This window comes from Lithobates pipiens, unplaced genomic scaffold, assembly GCF_037356315.1.
Source record: "Lithobates pipiens isolate NorthernLeopardFrog02 unplaced genomic scaffold, aLitPip1_a1.2 Scaffold_73, whole genome shotgun sequence".
In the NCBI taxonomy this organism is placed as follows: Eukaryota; Metazoa; Chordata; class Amphibia; order Anura; family Ranidae; genus Lithobates; species Lithobates pipiens.
The window spans coordinates 764,691-787,703 of record NW_027507896.1 but is presented as its reverse complement, the minus strand read 5'-3'; the positions used below and the strand labels follow the sequence as shown (position 1 = coordinate 787,703).

Genomic DNA, 23,013 nt, shown 5'->3' with positions numbered 1-23,013 from the left:
GGGAACATGGTGGAGTGGGTGAATTGTCAGTCTCTGGGGGGAACATGGTGGAGTGGGTGAATTGTCAGTCTTCGGGGAGAACATGGTGGAGTGGGTGAATTGTCAGTCTTTGGGGGGAACATGGTGGAGTGGGTGAATTGTCAGTCTTCGGGGGGAACATGGTGGAGTGGGTGAATTGTCAGTCTTCAGGGGGAACATGGTGGAGTGGGTGAATTGTCAGTCTTTGGGGGAGAACATGGTGGAGTGGGTGAATTGTCAGTCTTCAGGGGGAACATGGTGGAGTGGGTGAATTGTCAGTCTCTGGGGGGAACTTGGTGGAGTGGGTGAATTGTCAGTCTCTGGGGGGAACATGGTGGAGTGGGTGAATTGTCAGTCTTCGGGGGGAACATGGTGAAGTGGGTGAATTGTCAGTTTTCGGGGGGAACATGGTAGAGTGGGTGAATTGTCAGTCTTCGGGGGGAACATGGTGGAGTGGGTGAATTGTCAGTCTTCGGGGGGAACATGGTGGAGTGGGTGAATTGTTAGTCTTCGGGGGGAACATGGTGGAGTGGGTGAATTGTCAGTTCTCTGGGGGGAACATGGTGGAGTGGGTGAATTGTCAGTCTTCGGGGAGAACATGGTGGAGTGGGTGAATTGTCAGTCTTCGGGGGGAACATGGTGGAGTGGGTGAATTGTCAGTCTTCAGGGGGAACATGATGGAGTGGGTGAATTGTCAGTCTTCGGGGGGAACATGGTGGAGTGGGTGAATTGTCAGTCTTCGGGGGAGAACATGGTGGAGTGGGTGAATTGTCAGTCTTCGGGGGGTGAACATGGTGGAGTGGGTGAATTGTCAGTCTCTGGGGGGAACATGGTGGAGTGGGTGAATTGTCAGTCTTCAGGGGGAACATGATGGAGTGGGTGAATTGTCAGTCTTCGGGGGGAACATGGTGGAGTGGGTGAATTGTCAGTCTTCAGGGGGAACATGATGGAGTGGGTGAATTGTCAGTCTTCGGGGGGAACATGGTGGAGTGGGTGAATTGTCAGTCTCTGGGGAGAACATGGTGGAGTGGGTGAATTGTCAGTCTTCGGGGGGAACATGGTGGAGTGGGTGAATTGTCAGTCTTCGGGGGGAACATGGTGAAGTGGGTGAATTGTCAGTCTTCGGGGGGAACATGGTGGAGTGGGTGAATTGTCAGTCTTCGGGGGGAACATGGTGGAGTGGGTGAATTGTCAGTCTTCGGCGGGAACATGGTGGAGTGGGTGAATTGTCAGTCTTCGGGGGGAACATGGTGGAGTGGGTGAATTGTCAGTCTTCGGGGGGAACATGGTGGAGTGGGTGAATTGTCAGTTCTCTGGGGGGAACATGGTGGAGTGGGTGAATTGTCAGTCTTCGGGGAGAACATGGTGGAGTGGGTGAATTGTCAGTCTTCGGGGGGAACATGGTGGAGTGGGTGAATTGTCAGTCTTCAGGGGGAACATGATGGAGTGGGTGAATTGTCAGTCTTCGGGGGGAACATGGTGGAGTGGGTGAATTGTCAGTCTTCAGGGGGAACATGATGGAGTGGGTGAATTGTCAGTCTTCGGGGGAACATGGTGAAGTGGGTGAATTGTCAGTCTTCGGGGGGAACATGGTGGAGTGGGTGAATTGTCAGTCTTCGGGGGGAACATGGTGGAGTGGGTGAATTGTCAGTCTTCGGGGGGAACATGGTGGAGTGGGTGAATTGTCAGTTTTCGGGGGGGAACATGGTGGAGTGGGTGAATTGTCAGTTTTCGGGGGGAACATGGTGGAGTTGGTGAATTGTCAGTCTTCGGGGGGAACATGGTGAAGTGGGTGAATTGTCAGTCTTCGGGGGGGAACATGGTGGAGTGGGTGAATTGTCAGTCTTCGGGGGGAACATGGTGGAGTGGGTGAATTGTCAGTCTTCGGGGAGAACATGGTGGAGTGGGTGAATTGTCAGTCTTCGGGGGGAACATGGTGGAGTGGGTGAATTGTCAGTCTTCGGGGGGAACATGGTGAAGTGGGTGAATTGTCAGTCTTCGGGGGGAACATGGTAGAGTGGGTGAATTGTCAGTCTTCGGGGGGAACATGGTGGAGTGGGTGAATTGTCAGTCTTCGGGGGGAACATGGTGGAGTGGGTGAATTGTCAGTCTCTGGGGGGAACATGGTGGAGTGGGTGAATTGTCAGTCTCTGGGGGGAACATGGTGGAGTGGGTGAATTGTCAGTCTTTGGGGGGTGAACATGGTGGAGTGGGTGAATTGTCAGTCTCTGGGGGGAACATGGTGGAGTGGGTGAATTGTCAGTCTCTGGGGGGAACATGGTGGAGTGGGTGAATTGTCAGTCTTCGGGGGGTGAACATGGTGGAGTGGGTGAATTGTCAGTCTTTGGGGGGAACATGGTGGAGTGGGTGAATTGTCAGTCTTCGGGGGTGAACATGGTGGAGTGGGTGAGCATTTGAATGTTTTGCCGCCATGGACATCGCACTCTCCATCTCCATGTAAAGTCTCAGTCTCATCGGTCAGATTTCTCTCTCATATCGGGGGGGTTTCTCCTCGCAGGGTTAATGATCCGACCCAAGCTGGACGCCCTAGAGATTGTATATACCATCAATGGGCAGAATGCTTCCTGGCAGAGATATGTTGATGGCCTCCATACTGTGCTGCAAGGTAAGTCGACCGAGATCTCCTATACATTCTATTTATAGTTGTCATCCAATATTTCATCTATATCTTTCCCTCACCCTCCACCGATACGCACCCCTCTATCACCCCAAAACTCAGTCTCCTCCCCCCACCTAGAGGACCATCTGCCATCCAATATCTCCCCCACACCTACACCTGATACCCATCCTCGGGACCCTCCACACTCCAACCTGTCCCTGACACAATCATCTAAGACCCTTCCCCATACATCTCCTCAAAACTCTGTCACACCTTCATCTAGTAACTACCCCCACTACCCCCACCCCAATGTTTGAACTGTACCTGTATCACCCAATGTCTCCATTGCCTGTAAATGACATGCAGGGCATTTTATATCTAATACTTTTGATACCTGTAGGTCTTCTGCCCTTCTCTTGTATCCCGTATTTCACCAATATTGCCCCCCCCCCCTCCTGCACATCTCTAAATATGATCTTCCTCAACCCCTCATCCGGGTTGTTGTTCTTCATTTTCTGATATCCCACAATACTTCACCTTCAGCCGTCTCTCCAACACACACTGTGCCCAATCTCTGCCCATGATATCTACCTCTATACGGTGGTCCTCCATCTATTCACATCTCCAACATCCAAGTTCCACTGACCACCCCCTCAAAGGCATCTTCCCCATTCAGTGGTCCTCCAACCTAGGCTGCCATCGTATTGCCACCATATTCCTCTTCCCTCCGCGTTTCTCCTTGTGTTTCTCTGTCCTCCTCCATCCTCAGTAGTCTAGGACTCTTTTAATGTGTGGCCTCACCTCTGAGGTCTGTCTTCCTCCATCCTCAGTAGTCTAGGACTCTTTTAATGTGTGGCCTCACCTCTGAGGTCTGTCCTCCTCCATCCTCAGTAGTCTAGGACTCTTTTAATGTGTGGCCTCACCTCTGAGATCTGTCCTCCTCCATCCTCAGTAGTCTAGGACTCTTTTAATGTGTGGCCTCACCTCTGAGATCTGTCCTCCTCCATCCTCAGTAGTCTAGGACTCTTTTAATGTGTGGCCTCACCTCTGAGGTCTGTCCTCCTCCATCCTCAGTAGTCTAGGACTCTTTTAATGTGTGGCCTCACCTCTGAGGTCTGTCCTCCTCCATCCTCAGTAGTCTAGGACTCTTTTAATGTGTGGCCTCACCTCTGAGGTCTGTCCTCCTCCATCCTCAGTAGTCTAGGACTCTTTTAATGTGTGGCCTCACCTCTGAGGTCTGTCCTCCTCCATCCTCAGAAGTCTAGGACACTTTTAATGTGTGGCCTCACCCCTGAGGTCTGTCCTCCTCCATCCTCAGTAGTCTAGGACTCTTTTAATGTGTGGCCTCACCTCTGAGGTCTGTCCCCCTCCATCCTCAGTAGTCTAGGACTCTTTTAATGTGTGGCCTCACCTCTGAGGTCTGTCCCCCTCCATCCTCAGTAGTCTAGGACTCTTTTAATGTGTGGCCTCACCTCTGAGGTCTGTCTTCCTCCATCCTCAGTAGTCTAGGACTCTTTTAATGTGTGGCCTCACCTCTGAGGTCTGTCCTCCTCCATCCTTAGTAGTCTAGGACTCTTTTAATGTGTGGCCTCACCTCTGAGGTCTGTCCCCCTCCATCCTCAGTAGTCTAGGACTCTTTTAATGTGTGGCCTCACCTCTGAGGTCTGTCCCCCTCCATCCTCAGTAGTCTAGGACTCTTTTAATGTGTGGCCTCACCTCTGAGGTCTGTCCTCCTCCATCCTCAGTAGTCTAGGACTCTTTTAATGTGTGGCCTCACCTCTGAGGAACCTTCTGGAGTCTTCACTATCACCTTCTCTCCCGCAGATTACAACCAATCTGTCCAAGAACACAGGGGCACCGTGTGCCCGTCCGGAGTCTACAACAGGCAGGACGACTTCGGGGAGGTCAGGAATTACCCCAAGAAGGCTTGTCAGTTTGTCCGGGATAACTTGGGCGACTGCTCCGGGGTAGGATTCGATCCCATGTTTGGATATGCCAATGGAACGCCATGTGTGCTCATTAAAATGAACCGGGTGAGGCATTTTGGGGGACTCGGCTGGGGTAGGGCTATTAAATCTCCCCTCATATCTATGTATACCCCCAAATATGCTGATACACAGAACCCCCTCCAAAGAAACCCCTTGACATCACCCCAACTCTTCTAAAACCCGACAAGAGGTGATGCTGACTGAACTCTGCGGCCTCCCCTTGGGGGTTTTTGGTCCTCCACTCTCATTGTGGAGAGAGGAGGAGGGGAATGGTGAGAACATGGATCGGGTTCTCCATGCTCGTACCCTTGTTGAAGATATTGTCTCATTTCCTGTCCTGGTGACCACGCTCTCTCTCCTCTCCCCTACGTCTTTGTACGTTACCTCCATCCGCACAAGAACATAGGTCCACCATACTGTCTGCGGGATCGCACCTTTGTTGTCAGACATCAGTATAGAGATCCGGAGGTGACTACATATATGTTCCCTAGATCCAGGGCCAGGGACAAGGGGTGGGCAGGAGGGACGGCTGCCCTGGGCACTGTAGTTTCATGTGAAGTGGGGGTCGCTGCGAGGAGATTGGGGGGTGGGGGGTTGTGTTGAGAGGGGCAATTGGGGGGTAGCAGGGGGAAATAAGTGCTACGAGTGGGGCTTTAGGGGGATTTGTGCTGGGAGGGGCAATTGGGGGGAGGGAGATCATCAGGAGATAAGTATTGCTAGGATTGGGGATTTAGGGGGATTTGTATTAGGAGGGGAAATTTGGGGGGTGGCAGGGGGTAAGAATTGCTAGGAGTGGTGATTTAGGGGGATTTGTGTTGGAAGGGGCAATTTGGGGGGTGGAAGGGGGTAAGAATTGCTAGGAGTGGGGATTTAGGGTGATGTATGTTGGGAGGGGCAATTGGGGGGTAGCAAGGGGTAAGAATTGCTAGGAGTGGGGATTTAGGGGGATTTGTGTTGGAAGGGGCAATTGGGGGGGCAGCAGGGGGCAAGAATTGCTAGGAGTGGGGATTTAGGGGGATTTGTGTTGGGAGGGGCAATTTGGGGGGTGGCAGGGGGAGGAAAGAATTGGTGATTTAGAGGGATTTGTGTTGGGAGGGGCAATTTGAAGGGCCAGCAGGGGGTAAGCATTGCTAGGAGTGGTAATTTAAGGAAATTTGTGTTGAGTGGGGCAATTTGGGGGGCAAGTATTGCTAGGAGTTGAGATTTAGAGGGATTTGTGTTAAGAGGGGCAATTTGGGGGGGATAGGGGGTAATAATTGATAGGAGTGGTGATTTAGGTTGGGAGTAGTAATTTGGGGGGCTGCAGGGGGTAAGAATTGCTGAGTGGTGATTTAGGGGGGATTTGTGATGGGAGGGGCAATTTTTTTTGGGGGGTGGTCATCAGGGGGTAAGTATTGCTAGGAGTGGGGATTTAGGGGATTTTTATAAGGAGAGGAAATTGGGGGGGGGGGCAGCAGGGGGTAAGATTTGTGGGGAAATTGGGGGGGGATTTGTGTTGGGAAGGCAATTTGGGGGGTGGCAGGGGGAAATAATTGTTAGGAATGGTGATTTAGGGGGATTTGTGTTGGGGGGGGCTATTTTAGGGGGCAGCAGTGGGTAAGTATTGCTAGGAGTGCTAGGAGTGGGGATTTGTTTTGGGAGGGGCAATTTGGAGGGTGGAAGGGAGTAAGAATTGCTAGGAGTGGTGATTTAGGGGGATTTGTGTTGGGAGGGGCAATTTGGGGGGTGGCAGGGGGATATAATTGTTAGGAGTGGTGATTTAGGGGGATTTGTGTTGGGGGGGGCTATTTGAGGCGGCAGCAGCAGGTAAGTATTGCTAGGAGTGGGGATTTGTTTTGGGAGGGGCAATTTGGGGGGTGGCAGGGGGTAAGAATTGCTGGGAGTGGTGATTTAGGGGCATTTGTGTTGGGAGGGGCAATTTGGGGGGGTTGGCAGGGGGTAAGAATTGCTAGGAATGGTGAATTATGGGGATTTTTGCAGGAGGGGGATGGGGGATAAGGATTTTTGCTAGAAGAGATTATATGGTGAAAGGGGGAGGAGAATCATGCTAGGAGGAGACATTTTTGTTTGGGGGGGATTTGTTATAGGACAGGAAATTTAGGGGTGGGGGGTTTGTGCTAGGAGGGGTAATAGGAGTTGGAGGGGGGGGATGTGTAGTCGGAGGGGAAATTTGAGGGATTTTTTGCCGGGAGGGGGATTTCATCAGGGGGCATAGTTGTACTGGGGGAATTTATGCTTAGGGGTATTAGTGGGGGGGGGGGGGGGTTGCTGACACATAATGCTCGTACATCTTGAAGGGGGTGGCAGAATTTGGCATGTTCTCCGGGGCTCTAGATGACCTTGCCCCGGCACTGCCCCCCCCCACCCCCCGCGCCGCTCCTCATGATGCCCACATTTCTCCTAACATCACGATGTTGGTGCTCATCATTCTTCTCTATTACGGCAGGTGATAAACTTCTTCCCGAAAGTCATCCCGAGCCTCTCCAACACCTCCATCACCATCCGATGTTTCGGCAGGGTGAGTTTTTCGGGGGGGGGGGGGGGGTCCTGAGCGGTTCTGCTTCCCGTCTGTCATGTCCGTCATCTCAAACTATTCTGTGTCTTTCTCTCTATTGTCTCCAGAAGATAAAACTCGCTGCAAATGAGACGGTAAGAGGTGGAGCCTATAGGGGGCATCGTAGGCTCCTCATAGAGACCTATAGAAGCAGCTTATAGACCATCCCCCTCCCCCTCCCACCCCCCATAGTCAACCCTGATATGAAGACCACACATCCCGATGATGTAGAAGATCCCCGCCTGTGATAGAGAAACACATATCTGTATAAAGATGACGGGAGATGGACCCTATAGGAGAGGCCATAGAAGAGCAACCCTATAAGGTCACTTCATACCCAACTCCTAGGATGGAATATACATCACTACTATACAGAGTATGGTAGGAAGAGGAGGAACCTATAGGAGATGCCTTCAGCAACCCTATAATGTCCCTCTTCATACATAATTCCCGTGTATATTTGGAATCGTAGATACATGATACCTTCTATATGAGCCCAGAAGAAATGGTACCCATAAGAGATGCCGTATAGTCACCTCGAAGACCCTATAGATGTTCCCCATAGACCCCCGCAACCTGCCGCTTCTATCCCATACATGGCGCCTAGAACTTAGAATATACACCCCTATTGTAACTCTATAGGTGGGACAAGAAGAGGTGGAACCTAAACATGATACCCCATAGCCCGCCCCGGCTAATATCCCATACAGGCACCTAGAACATAGACCACACCCCAACCCTATTATATAAAATATAGTGTGTAGGAGACAAGAGAACCTATAGGAGATGACTACACCCAATACAGACACCAAGTATTGTAGAGAATTTATTATATAACTCTATAGATGGGACAAGAAGAGGTGGGACCTATAGGAGATGCCGTATAGTCACTTTACAGACCCCCTATAGCTGTACTTGATAGGCCCCATAGGCGCCTGCCCCTGCTTATATCCCATACAGGCACCTAGAACATAGCATATACATCACTGTTATATATAAAATGTAGTATGGAGCCTTATATAGGAGGCAAGAAGAGGAGGAACCTATGAAAGATGTCTACACCCAATACCGATGTCCAGTATATAGAATATGCATCACTATAGGGTACAGTACGTAGGTTCTTATACGAGACACGAAGAGATGGAACCTTGAGGAGATGCCGTAAAATCACTTATAGACCCTATAGATGTATCTGATAGACCCCCATAGCCCCCCCCCCCCGCTTATACCCCTATGCAGGCACCCAGAATATGGAGTATACATGACTAATATATAGAATATAGCATGTGACCTTATATAGGAGACAGGAAGAGGTGGAACCTATAGGAGATGCCTCCATCCCATACAGACACCCAACATATAGAATATACATCTGTATGGGACACCCAGCGTGGTACATCCGCCCTCTTCTGAGATACGACCAATCAGCGCTTGTGTAGAGTCTGTGTGGGCATGTCTCTTCCGGGATGAGAGCGATATACATTATTGGAATATACTACTAAATGTGATATCACCCCAATATCTGATCCGGTGTATGATAGGACAATCAATGTGATATCACCCCAATATCTGACCCGGTGTATGATAGGACAATCAATGTCATATCACCCCAATATCTGACCCGGTGTGTGATAGGATAATCAATGTGATATCACCCCAATATCTGACCCGGTGTATGATAGGACAATCAATGTGATATCACCCCAATATCTGACCCGGTGTGTGATAGGATAATCAATGTGATATCACCCCAATATCTGACCCGGTGTATGATAGGACAATCAATGTGATATCACCCCAATATCTGACCCGGTGTGTGATAGGATAATCAATGTGATATCACCCCAATATCTGACCCGGTGTATGATAGGACAATCAATGTGATATCACCCCAATATCTGACCCGGTGTATGATAGGACAATCAATGTGATATCACCCCAATATCTGACCCGGTGTGTGATAGGATAATCAATGTGATATCACCCCAATATCTGACCCGGTGTATGATAGGACAATCAATGTGATATCACCCCAATATCTGACCCGGTGTATGATAGGACAATCAATGTGATATCACCCCAATATCTGACCCGGTGTATGATGGGACAATCAATATATCACCCCAATATCTGACCCGGTGTATGATAGGACAACCAATGTGATATCACCCCAATATCTGACACGGTGTATGATGGGACAATCAATGTGATATCACCCCAATATCTGACCCGGTGTATGATGGGACAATCAATGTCATATCACCCCAATATCTGACCCGGTGTATGATGGGACAATCAATATATCACCCCAATATCTGACCCGGTGTATGATAGGACAATCAATGTGATATCACCCCAATATCTGACCCGGTGTATGATAGGACAATCAATGTGATATCACCCCAATATCTGACCCGGTGTATGATAGGACAATCAATGTGATATCACCCCAATATCTGACCCGGTGTATGATGGGACAATCAATATATCACCCCAATATCTGACCCGGTGTATGATGGGACAATCAATGTGATGTCACCCCAATATCTGACCCGGTGTATGATGGGACAATCAATGTGATATCACCCCAATATCTGACCCGGTGTATGATGGCACAATCAATATGATATCACCCCAATATCTGACCCGGTGTATGATAGGACAATCAATGTGATATCACCCCAATATCTGACCCGGTGTATGATGGGACAATCAATGTGATATCACCCCAATATCTGACCCGGTGTATGATGGGACAATCAATGTGATATCACCCCAATATCTGACCCGGTGTATGATGGCACAATCAATATGATATCACCCCAATATCTGACCCGGTGTATGATGGGACAATCAATGTGATATCACCCCAATATCTGACCCGGTGTATGATAGGACAATCAATGTGATATCACCCCAATATCTGACCCGGTGTATGATAGGACAATCAATGTGATATCACCCCAATATCTGACCCGGTGTATGATAGGACAATCAATGTGATATCACCCCAATATCTGACCCGGTGTATGATGGCACAATCAATATGATATCACCCCAATATCTGACCCGGTGTATGATAGGACAATCAATGTGATATCACCCCAATATCTGACCCGGTGTATGATGGGACAATCAATGTGATATCACCCCAATATCTGACCCGGTGTATGATGGGACAATCAATGTGATATCACCCCAATATCTGACCCGGTGTATGATGGCACAATCAATATGATATCACCCCAATATCTGACCCGGTGTATGATAGGACGATCAATGTGATATCACCCCAATATCTGACCCGGTGTATGATAGGACGATCAATGTGATATCACCCCAATATCTGACCCGGTGTATGATGGGGCAATCAATGTGATATCACCCCAATATCTGACCCGGTGTATGATAGGACAATCAATGTGATATCACCCCAATATCTGACCCGGTGTATGATAGGACAATCAATGTCATATCACCCCAATATCTGACCCGGTGTATGATAGGACAATCAATATGATATCACCCCAATATCTGACCCGGTGTATGATAGGACAATCAATGTGATATCACCCAATGGGATATCACCCCAATATCTGACCCGGTGTATGATAGGACGATCAATATGATATCACCCCAATATCTGACCCGGTGTATGATAGGACAATCAATATGATATCACCCCAATATCTGACCCGGTGTATGATAGGACAATCAATGTGATATCACCCCAATATCTGACCCGGTGTATGATAGGACAATCAATGTGATATCACCCCAATATCTTACACGGTGTATGATGGGACAATCAATGTGATATCACCCCAATATCTGACCCGGTGTATGATAGGACAATCAATGTGATATCACCCCAATATCTGACCCGGTGTATGATGGGACAATCAATATGATATCACCCCAATATCTGACCCGGTGTATGATAGGACAATCAATGTGATATCACCCCAATATCTGACCCGGTGTATGATAGGACAATCAATGTGATATCACCCCAATATCTGACCCGGTGTATGATAGGACAATCAATGTGATATCACCCCAATATCTGACCCGGTGTATGATGGGACAATCAATGTGATATCACCCCGATATCTGACCCGGTGTATGATAGGACAATCAATGTGATATCACCCCAATATCTGACCCGATGTATGATGGGGCAATCAATGTGATATCACCCCAATATCTGACCCGGTGTATGATAGGACAATCAATGTGATATCACCCCAATATCTGACCCGGTGTATGATAGGACAATCAATGTGATATCACCCCAATATCTGACCCGGTGTATGATAGGACAATCAATGTGATATCACCCCAATATCTGACCCGGTGTATGATAGGACAATCAATATGATATCACCCCAATATCTGACCCGGTGTATGATGGGACAATCAATGTGATATCACCCCAATATCTGATCTGGTGTATGATAGGACAATCAATGTGATATCACCCCAATATCTGACCCGGTGTATGATAGGACAATCAATGTGATATCACCCCAATATCTGATCTGGTGTATGATAGGAAATCAATGTGATATCACCCCAATATCTGACCCGGTGTATGATGGGACAATCAATGTGATATCACCCCAATATCTGACCCGGTGTATGATGGGACAATCAATGTGATATCACCCCAATATCTGACCCGGTGTATGATAGGACAATCAATGTGATATCACCCCAATATCTGACCCGGTGTATGATGGGACAATCAATGTGATATCACCCCAATATCTGACCCGGTGTATGATAGGACAATCAATGTGATATCACCCCAATATCTGACCCGGTGTATGATAGGACAATCAATGTGATATCACCCCAATATCTGACCCGGTGTGTGATAGGATAATCAATGTGATATCACCCCAATATCTGACCCGGTGTATGATAGGACAATCAATGTTATATCACCCCAATATCTGACCCGGTGTATGATAGGACAATCAATGTGATATCACCCCAATATCTGACCCGGTGTGTGATAGGATAATCAATGTGATATCACCCCAATATCTGACCCGGTGTATGATAGGACAATCAATGTCATATCACCCCAATATCTGACCCGGTGTATGATAGGACAATCAATGTGATATCACCCCAATATCTGACCCGGTGTATGATAGGACAATCAATGTGATATCACCCCAATATCTGACCCGGTGTATGATAGGACAATCAATGTCATATCACCCCAATATCTGACCCGGTGTATGATAGGACAATCAATATGATATCACCCCAATATCTGACCCGGTGTATGATAGGACAATCAATGTGATATCACCCAATGGGATATCACCCCAATATCTGACCCGGTGTATGATAGGACGATCAATATGATATCACCCCAATATCTGACCCGGTGTATGATAGGACAAATCAATATGATATCACCCCAATATCTGACCCGGTGTATGATAGGACAATCAATGTCATATCACCCCAATATCTGACCCGGTGTATGATGGGACAATCAATGTGATATCACCCCAATATCTGACCCTTCTCTCCTCCCCCAGAACGAGGAGAACGACAATCTCCTGGGCAGCAGAGTCTACTTCCCCAGCACCAACCAGGGCCTGGGCAGCATCGACCTCAAGTACTTCCCCTACTATGGAAACCGGGCACAGGTAAGAACCTCCCCCGTTGGGGAGAATTCATCAACCAATCAGATGCTGTGTTTCCTGCGCCAATCTCACTTTTCTTGGTCTTCTCTCCCCCCCCACAGAAAAATTACACGCAGCCATTCGTGGCGGTGAAATTTCTGAACGTGACACAGAACATGGACCACAACGTGGAATGTCGGATAAACGCTGCCAACATCAAAAACCAGGACGAACGGGACAAGTTCCAGGGGCGGGTGATCTTCAGGCTGAGGATTGACTCTTGAAGACTCTACTAGGTGAAGACTGCCCAACGTTCCTCCTCGTCTTCCCCGACATAGACTGGCAGAGCCGGGAACAGGCTCGTAGCCGTAGGATATCGCTGCCTCCCCCCACCCCCATCCTGCCCACACTTCTGTCTCCGTACACGGACTGCCACGCCAGGCTGGGGGGGGATAACAAAGAGGACACGTTTCCAGCACCACGTAGGCTTATTTCCCCTATAGAAACTACCACTACAACATGTCCACACACATGCCACTGTCTTTACCAAGAAGTGTTCAGACAATTGCCAATACCCCCACTAAAGGGCATATCGTCAATTTCTAGTGTCCCCATCTAAGGGCGTCCAACCAACTGCCACGTCTCTACCAAAAAGCATCCAATCAACTGCCACTGTCCCTGCCTAGGATCATTCAGGCAACTTCCACTGCCCCCTCCAAATAACCGTGCAAACTGCCGCCACCATCCCCACCAATGTGCGTCCAATAAGCTGCCACCATCCCCACCAAAGGGTGTTCATTAAGCCCCTATTGCCCCCACCAACGGTTGTCTAATCAACTGCTATTGTCCCCATCTAAGAGTTTCCAAACAACTGCCACCATCCCCACCAAAGGTTGTCCAAACAACTGCCACCGTCCCCACCAAAGGTTGTCCAAACAACTGCCACCATCTCCACCAAAGGTTGTCCAAACAACTGCCACCGTTCCCACCAAAGGTTGTCCAAACAACTGCCACCATCCCCACCAAAGGTTGTCCAAACAACTGCCACCGTCCCCACCAAAGGTTGTCCAAACAACTGCCACCATCTCCACCAAAGGTCGTCCAAACAACTGCCACCGTCCCCACCAAAGGTTGTCCAAAAAACTGCCACCGTCCCCACCAAAGGTTGTCCAAAACAACTGCCACCATCTCCACCAAAGGTTGTCCAAACAACTGCCACCGTCCCCACCAAAGGTTGTCCAAACAACTGCCACTGTCCCCACCAAAGGTTGTCCAAACAACTGCCACCAACCACACCAAAGGTTGTCCAAACAACTGCCACCGTCCCCACCAAAGGTTGTCCAAACAACTGCCACTGTCCCCACCAAAGGTTGTCCAAACAACTGCCACCAACCACACCAAAGGTTGTCCAAACAACTGCCACCATCCCCACCGAAGGTTGTCCAAACAACTGCCACCGTCCCCACCAAAGGTTGTCCAAACAACTGCCACCGTCCCCACCAAAGGTTGTCCAAACAACTGCCACCGTCCCCACCAAAGGTTGTCCAAACAACTGCCACCGTCCCCACCAAAGGTTGTCCAAACAACTGCCACCATCCCCACCAAAGGTTGTCCAAAAAACTGCCACCATCCCCACCAAAGGTTGTCCAAACAACTGCCACCATCCCCACCAAAGGTTGTCCAAACAACTGCCACCATCCCCACCAAAGGTTGTCCAAACAACTGCCACCATCCCTACCAAAAGTTGTCCAAACAACTGCCACCACCCCCACCAAAGGGTGCTCATTAGGCCACTATTGTCCCCACCTATGGTTATCTAATCAATTCCTATTGTCTCCATCTAAGAGTACCCAATAAACTGCCCCCACAAAAAGCTAACTACAGCCAAAGGGCATCCAATAAACTATTGCCTACCCCACCAAAGTGTCTCAATTCAACTGCAACTGTTCCCATCTAAGGATGTCCAATTTAACTGCCACCATCCCCACCGAAGGGTGTTCATTAGGCCACTATTGTCCCCACCTATGGCTGTCTACTCAACTGCTATTGTCTCCATCTAAGAGTACCCATTAAACTGCCACCATCCCCACTAAAAGTTAACCAAACTACGGCCACCAACGGCCACCATCCCCACCAAATACAGTAAACTGCCACCAACCCCACCAAAGGTTGTCCAAACAACTGCCACCGTCCCCACCAAAGGTTGTCCAAAAAACTGCCACCATCCCCACCAAAGGTTGTCCAAACAACTGCCACCATCCCCACCAAAGGTTGTCCAAACAACTGCCACCATCCCCACCAAACGTTGTCCAAACAACTGCCACCATCCCCACCAAACATTGTCCAAACAACTGCCACCATCCCCACCAAAGGTTGTCCAAACAACTGCCACCATGCCCACCAAACGTTGTCCAAAACAACTGCCACCATCCCCACCAAAGGTTGTCCAAACAACTGCCACCATCCCCACCAAACGTTGTCCAAACAACTGCCACCATCCCCACCAAACATTGTCCAAACAACTGCCACCATCCCCACCAAAGGTTGTCCAAACAACTGCCACCATGCCCACCAAACGTTGTCCAAAACAACTGCCACCATCCCCACCAAAGGTTGTCCAAACAACTGCCACCATCCCCACCAAACGTTGTCCAAACAACTGCCACCATCCCCACCAAAGGTTGTCCAAACAACTGCCACCATCCCCACCAAAGGTTGTCCAAACAACTGCCACCATCCCCACCAAAGGGTGCTCATTAGGCCACTATTGTCCCCACCTATGGTTGTCTTATCAATTCCTATTGTCTCCATCTAAGAGTACCCATTAAACTGCCACCATCCCCACAAAAAGTTAACTGCGGCCACCATCCCCACCAAAGGGCATCCAATAAACTGCCACCAACCCCACCAAAGTGTCTCAATTCAACTGCAACTGTTCCCATCTAAGGATGTCCAATTTAACTGCCACCATCCCCACCAAAGGGTGTTCATTAGGCCACTATTGTCCCCACCTATGGTTGTCTAATCAACTGCTATTGTCCCAATTAGGGATGAGCCGAACACCCCCCGGTTCGGTTCGCACCAGAACTTGCGAACGACCCCCGCGTTCGGTACGAACGTTAGAACCCCATTGAAGTCTATGGGACTCGAACGTTCGAAATGGAAAGTGCTAATTTTCACGGCCAATATGCAAGATAGTGTGCTAAAAAGGGTTTGGCGACCTGCCTCCTGCCTCAGGGGACATGGGTCACTGCAAAAAAAAGTTTTAAAAACTACCGTTTTGGCGGGAGCACTGATTTTAATGACGATTAAAGTGAAAAAAAAAAGTGAAATATTCCTTTAAATATGGTGCCTGGGGGGTGTCTGTAGTATGCCTGTGAAGTGCCACGTGTTTCCCGTGTTTAGAACAGTCCCTGCACAAAATGACATTAAACGGAAATAACACCATTTAAAACTGCTTGCGGTTTTAATGTTATATCTGGTTCCTGCAATATGGTTGAAAATCATTGAGAAACATGGCATGGGTAGCCCTCCCTGCCCATTACCAGCCTATTTGGGTCTTGTACGCATATTAAGGGGAACCCCGTACCCATATTAAAAAAAGGAAATGCGTGAGGCCCCCAGGCCCTATATACTCAGAACAGCAGTATACAGGCGGTGCAAACAAGACAGGGACTGTGTAGGTTTGTTGTGTTAAGTTGAATCTGTTTGTAATTTTCAACCGGTACATTTTTAAAGTGTAGCTCCAGTCAAAAAAACTATCTTTAAGCTTTTTGGAAAACATAGGGAAGGGTTATCACCCCTGTATAATTTGTTTTGTCGTCCATCTTTTTTCATCTTACTTGCTGCTGTCTCCTTGCGTTTGCAAGTAGGAGATGTTTGTCAGTTGGATGTTTGAAAGTAGGGGCCTGCCCTATATTATAGCGGTATGTACTGGGTACAGAGCACGCAGACGCACGCACTATCTCCTAACACTACTGACTGCAAGCTCTATTATTAACCACTTGTTAGCCCAATGTTTGCATAAAGTGAAAGACGAAGTTATGCTGAGTAAATAGATATCAAACATGTCACTCTTCAAAATTGCACATGCCCGTGGAATGGCGCCAAACGTCGCTACTTAAAAAATCCCCATAGGCGACGCTTTAAATTTTTTTTTACTGGTTACATGTTTTGAGTTGCAGAGGAGGTCTAGGACTAGAATTATTGCTCTCGCTCTAACATTCTCGGCGATACCTCACATGTGTGGCACATGCGAGCACATGGGGACATGGGCGCTTTAATTTTTATTTTATTTTTTTATTGTTCATTTTACTTTATTTATTTTAGTTTGACATTTTTTTTCCCAAAAATATATTTTTGATCACTTTTATTCCTATTACAAGAAATGTAAACATCCCTTGTAATAGGAATATGGGGTGACAGGTCCTCTTTACAGTGAAATCTGGGGGGTCAATATGACCCCACATCTCACCTCTAGGCTGGGAAGCCTGAAATAAAAAATAAAAAAAAGATTCTGGCTTTGATGGTACTGGCGAGTTGGTAGAAGCACCCGAGGGCGGTGAGGGGTGGGGGGCGTCTATGTCTGGGTACTTCAGGGTATCACCGAGTATGGCTGGGTATCTCTGAGTATGGCTGGGTATGGCAATTTATGGCAGGGTATTACAGAGTATTGGGGGGGTATTGGCGGGGTACTACAGAGTAATAGCAGGGTACTGCAGAGTATTGGGGGTACTGCAGAGTAATGGCGGGTACTGCAGAGTATTGGGGGGTACTGCAGAGTAATGGGGGTTACTGCAGAGTAATGGCGGGGTACTGCAGAGTAATGGCAGGGTACTGCAGAGTAATGGGGGTACTGCACTGCAGAGTAATGGCAGGGTACTGCACTGCAGAGTAATGGCGGGGTACTGCACTGCAGAGTAATGGGGGGTACTGCAGAGTAATGGCGGGGTACTGCAGAGTAATGGCAGGGTACTGCAGAGTAATGGCGGGGTACTGCAGAGTAATGGCAGGGTACTGCACTGCAGAGTAATGGCAGGGTACTGCACTGCAGAGTAATGGCAGGGTACTGCACTGCAGAGTAATGGCGGGGTACTGCACTGCAGAGTAATGGCAGGGTACTGCACTGCAGAGTAATGGCGGGGTACTGCACTGCAGAGTAATGGCGGGGTACTGCACTGCAGAGTAATGGCGGGGTACTGCACTGCAGAGTAATGGCGGGGTACTGCAGAGTAATGGCGGGGTAGTGCAGAGTAATGGCAGGGTACTGCACTGCAGAGTAATGGCGGGGTACTGCACTGCAGAGTAATGGCGGGGTACTGCACTGCAGAGTAATGGCGGGGTACTGCAGAGTAATGGCGGGGTAGTGCAGAGTAATGGCAGGGTACTGCACTGCAGAGTAATGGCGGGGTACTGCACTGCAGAGTAATGGCGGGGTACTGCAGAGTAATGGCGGGGTAGTGCAGAGTAATGGCAGGGTACTGCACTGCAGAGTAATGGCGGGGTACTGCACTGCAGAGTAATGGCGAGGTACTGCACTGCAGAGTAATGGCGGGGTACTGCAGAGTAATGGCGGGGTAGTGCAGAGTAATGGCAGGGTACTGCACTGCAGAGTAATGGTGGGGTACTGCACTGCAGAGTAATGGCGGGGTACTGCAGAGTAATGGCGGGGTAGTGCAGAGTAATGGCAGGGTACTGCAGTGCAGAGTAATGGCGGGGTACTGCACTGCAGAGTAATGGCAGGGTACTGCAGTGCAGAGTAATGGCGGGGTACTGCACTGCAGAGTAATGGCGGGGTACTGCAGAGTAATGGCGGGGTACTGCAGAGTAATGGCGGGGTACTGCAGAGTATGCACTGGTATTGCAGAGTATTGGCAGGGAATTGAGGGGTTAAATTCGGTGAGCAGCGATGTGGGCACTGCAGATGCAGCCCACATCGCTGCTGACACCGATCTCTTCCCCCTCCGCTGTACCGATCGGTACAGAGAGGGGAGGGAGGAACCGGCGTCATAACATGACGCCGGTTTGTTTCCAAGTGATCACTCCGTCATTTGACGGAGCAATCACGTGGTAAACGGCCGCTATGAGCGGCCGTTTACCGTGATGCGCCGGGTCCTATGGACCCGGCGGTCACGGATGCTCTCGAGTGCGCACACCTCGGGGCACGCGAGAGCAGAATTCTGGGAGGCCGTTAATTAACGGCCTCTCAGAGTTAAACAACCCCCCTGAAGCCGTTAATCGGCAATGGGCAGTTGTTAAGTGGTTAAAGCTAGATCACTAGCTATATAGGTGAGGTGAATATAGTGGTGTATACTGCAGTCAGGGCACAGACAACAACCACTACACAGCAGCAAGATAGGAAATCAGCCAAAAACGATTGGTGTGTACTGTGTTGAAGGTACACAGAACACCCACTGCTTCAGATGCAAAGTAACACACTACACGAAGCCGCCTCAAAGGCGGCCTTATATAGTGTGGGGCGTGCACTACACAGCCTGAGCTATGATTGGCCACAGGCAGGATGCCTGTGGCCAATCATGGCTCTCCTCGCTGCCGGCGCTGCGATTGGCCAAGCATGCGGGGTCACAGTGCATGCTTGGCCAATCATCAGACAGCAATGCACTGCGCCAACGCAGTGCATTGTGGTCCGCGCGTGCGTCACTCGAATTTTGACGCGAACGGCCAAAACGTTCGGAATTCGCCGAACGCACGAACAGCCAATGTTCGAGTCGAATGTACGTTCGACTCGAACACGAAGCTCATCCCTAGTCCCAATCTAAGAGTTTCCAATAAACTGCCACCATCCCCACCAAAGGTTGTCTACTCAACTGCTATTGTCTCCATCTAAGAGTACCCATTAAATTGTCACCATCCCCACCAAAAGTTAACCAAACTACAGCCACCAACGGCCACCATCCCCACCAAAGGGTATCCAATAAACTGCCCCCAACCCCACCAAAGTGTCTCAATTCAACTGCAACTGGTTCCATCTAAGGATGTCCAAAAAACTGCCACCATCCAAGCTGAAGGGTGTTCATTAGGCCACTATTGTCCCCACCATGGTTGTCTAATCAAGTGCTATTGTCCCCATCTAAGAGTTTCCAATAAACTGCCACCATCCCCACCAAAGGTTGTCCAAACAACTGCCACCATCCCCACCAAAGGGTGCACATTAGGCCACTATTGTCCCCACCTATGGTTGTCTAATGAATTCCTATTTTCTCCATCTAAGAGTACCTAATAAACTGCCACCACCCCCACAAAAAGTTAACTATGGCCACCATCCCCACCAAAGGGCATCCAATAAACTGCCACCAACCCCACCAAAGTGTCTCAATGCTACTGTCCCCATCTAAGCGTGTCCAATCAACTTCCACCATCCCCACCAAAGGGCGTCCAATCAACTGCCACCATCCCCACTAAAGGGCGTCCAAACAACTGCCACCATCCCCACCAAAGGGCGTCCAAACAACTGCCACCATCCCCACCAAAGGGCATCCAAACAACTGCCACCATCCCCACCAAAGGGCGTCCAAACAACTGCCACCATCCCCACTAAAGGGCGTCCAAACAACTGCCACCATCCCCACTAAAGGGCGTCCAAACAACTGCCACCATCCCCACCAAAGGGCGTCCAAACAACTGCCACCATCCCCACCAAAGGGCATCCAAACAACTGCCACCATCCCCACCAAAGGGCGTCCAAACAACTGCCACCATCCCCACTAAAGGGCGTCAAAACAACTGCCACCATCCCCACTAAAGGGCGTCCAAACAACTGCCACCATCCCCATTTAAGGACATCCAATCAACTGTAACTGTCCCTGTCATGGAGAGTCTAGACAACTGCCCCCTCCAAAGGGCGTCCAATTAGCTGCCACTCTTGCGACCCAAGGACGTCCAGTCACCATCCCCAGAAATGCTCATCCAATGAACTAATGCCATTACAGGAAAAATGCTGAAGTGCTGAAGATTAGAAATCTTCCCCCAATTTCCGTCTGTCCCTCATCCACACACTGACACCCCTACTAACACAGCGCCCCCCGCAGCACCGCGCCCCCCGCAGCACTGCGCCCCCCACAGCACTGCGCCCCTTCACTGTATATAATGATGTGTACATAACATATTTATTGTAGCGTGGATTCAGATCCATCAATAAAGAGTCTGTGATTTCTACTGCGACTCGTTTCATGGCACACAATGAATGTCAGGAGAAGGACGTTGTGATACCCCCTGCTCAGCTATACCATGGGGACACCAACCTGGGGTGGGGCATATGTACTGACCACCAATGAGAGGAGCATTCCTCACACTGACCACCAATGAGAGGAGCATTCCTCCCACTGACAACCAATGAGAGGAGCATTCCTCCCACTGACCACCAATGAGAGGAGCATTCCTCACACTGACCACCAATGAGAGGAGCATTCCTCCCACTGACAACCAATAAGAGGAGCATTCCTCCCACTGACCACCAATGAGAGGAGCATTCCTCCCACTGACCACCAATGAGAGGAGCATTCCTCACACTGACCACCACTCAGAGGAGCATTCCTCCCACTGACCACCAATGAGAGGAGCATTCCTCCCACTGACCACCAATGAGAGGAGCATTCCTCCCACTGACCACCAATGAGAGGAGCATTCCTCCCACTGACCACCAATGAGAGGAGCATTCCTCACACTGACAACCAATGAGAGGAGCATTCCTTCCACTGACCACCAATGAGAGGAGCATTCCTCCCACTGACCACCAATGAGAGGAGCATTCCTCCCACTGACCACCAATGAGAGGAGCATTCCTCACACTGACCACCACTGAGAGGAGCATTCCTCCCACTGACCAACAATGAGAAGAGCATTCCTCCCACTGACCACCAATGAGAGGAGCATTCCTCACACTGACCACCAATGAGAGGAGCATTCCTCCTACTGACCACCAATGAGAGGAGCATTCCTCCCACTGACCACCAATGAGAGGAGCATTCCTCCTACTGACCACCAATGAGAGGAGCATTCCTCCCACTGACCACCAATGAGAGGAGCATTCCTCACACTGACCACCACTGAGAGGAGCATTCCTCCCACTGACCACCAGCCTAAAGGGGCTCTTCTCTAGTGACCGCCATTGTGAGGAGCATTCCTCCCACTGACCACCAGCCTAAAGGGGCTCTTCCCTCATGACCACCACTGTGAGGAGCATTCCTCCCACTGACCACCAGCCTAAAGGGGCTCTTCCCTCATGACCACCAATGAGAGGAGCATTTCTCACACTGACCACCAGCCTAAAGGGGCTCTTCCCTAGTGACCACCATTGTGAGGAGCATTCCTCCCACTGACCACCAGTGTGAAGGGGCTCTTCTCTAGTGACCACCATTGGGAGGAGCATTCCTCCCACTGACCACCAGCCTAAAGGGGCTCTTCCCTAGTGACCACCATTCTGAGGAGCATTCCTCCCACTGACCACCAGTGTGAAGGGGCTCTTCTATAGTGACCACCATTGGGAGGAGCATTCCTCCTACTGACCACCAGCCTAAAGGGGCTCTTCTTTAAAGACCACCATTGTGAGGAGCATTCCTCCCACTGACCACCAGCCTAAAGGGGCTCTTCCCTTGTGACCACCATTGTGAGGAGAATTCCTCCCACTGACCATCAGTGTGAAGGGGCTCTTCTACAGTGACCACCATTGTGAGGAGCATTCCTCCTACTGACCACCAGCCTAAAGGGGCTCTTCTTTAATGACCACCATTGTGAGGAGCATTCCTCCTACTGACCACCAGCCTAAAGGGGCTCTTCTCTAATGACCACCATTGTGAGGAGCATTCCTCCTACTGACCACCAGACTAAAGGCTCTTCCCTAATGACCACCATTGTGAGGAGCATTCCTCCTACTGACCACCAGCCTAAAGGGGCTCTTCTCTAATGACCACCATTGTGAGGAGCATTCCTCCTACTGACCACCAGCCTAAAGGGGCTCTTCTCTAGTGACCACCAATGAGAGGAGCATTCCTCCCACTGACCACCAGCCTAAAGGCTCTATAGTGACCACCAATGAGAGGAGCATTTCCTCCTACTGACCACCAGTCTGAAGGGGCTCTTCTCTAGTGACCACCATTGTAAGGAGCATTCCTCCTGTCCACCCCAATGTACCCCAATCTGGGGGTATAATAGTGATTGGTTGGGGTT

At 49.6% G+C, this 23,013-nt stretch overlaps 1 protein-coding gene across 2 annotated transcripts in view; it reads left to right on the top strand.

The window, feature by feature from the left end:
* Positions 1–21,003, top strand: part of LOC143959402 (sodium/potassium-transporting ATPase subunit beta-2-like) — a 64,217-nt gene extending 43,214 nt beyond the window's left edge. The window contains exons 3-9 of one of the 2 annotated variants that reach the window (XM_077468039.1): positions 2,537–2,644; positions 4,463–4,671; positions 7,073–7,144; positions 7,249–7,275; positions 12,742–12,852; positions 12,951–15,844; positions 19,643–21,003. In XM_077468039.1, the coding sequence (XP_077324165.1) occupies positions 2,537–2,644; positions 4,463–4,671; positions 7,073–7,144; positions 7,249–7,275; positions 12,742–12,852; positions 12,951–13,112 (689 nt within the window). In that variant the 3' untranslated portion in view covers positions 13,113–15,844; positions 19,643–21,003. Of the gene's footprint in view, positions 1–2,536; positions 2,645–4,462; positions 4,672–7,072; positions 7,145–7,248; positions 7,276–12,741; positions 12,853–12,950; positions 15,845–19,642 lie in introns of those variants that run through there. The other variant, XM_077468040.1, reaches the window with a different exon arrangement.
* The last annotated feature ends 2,010 nt before the right edge of the window (positions 21,004–23,013 follow it).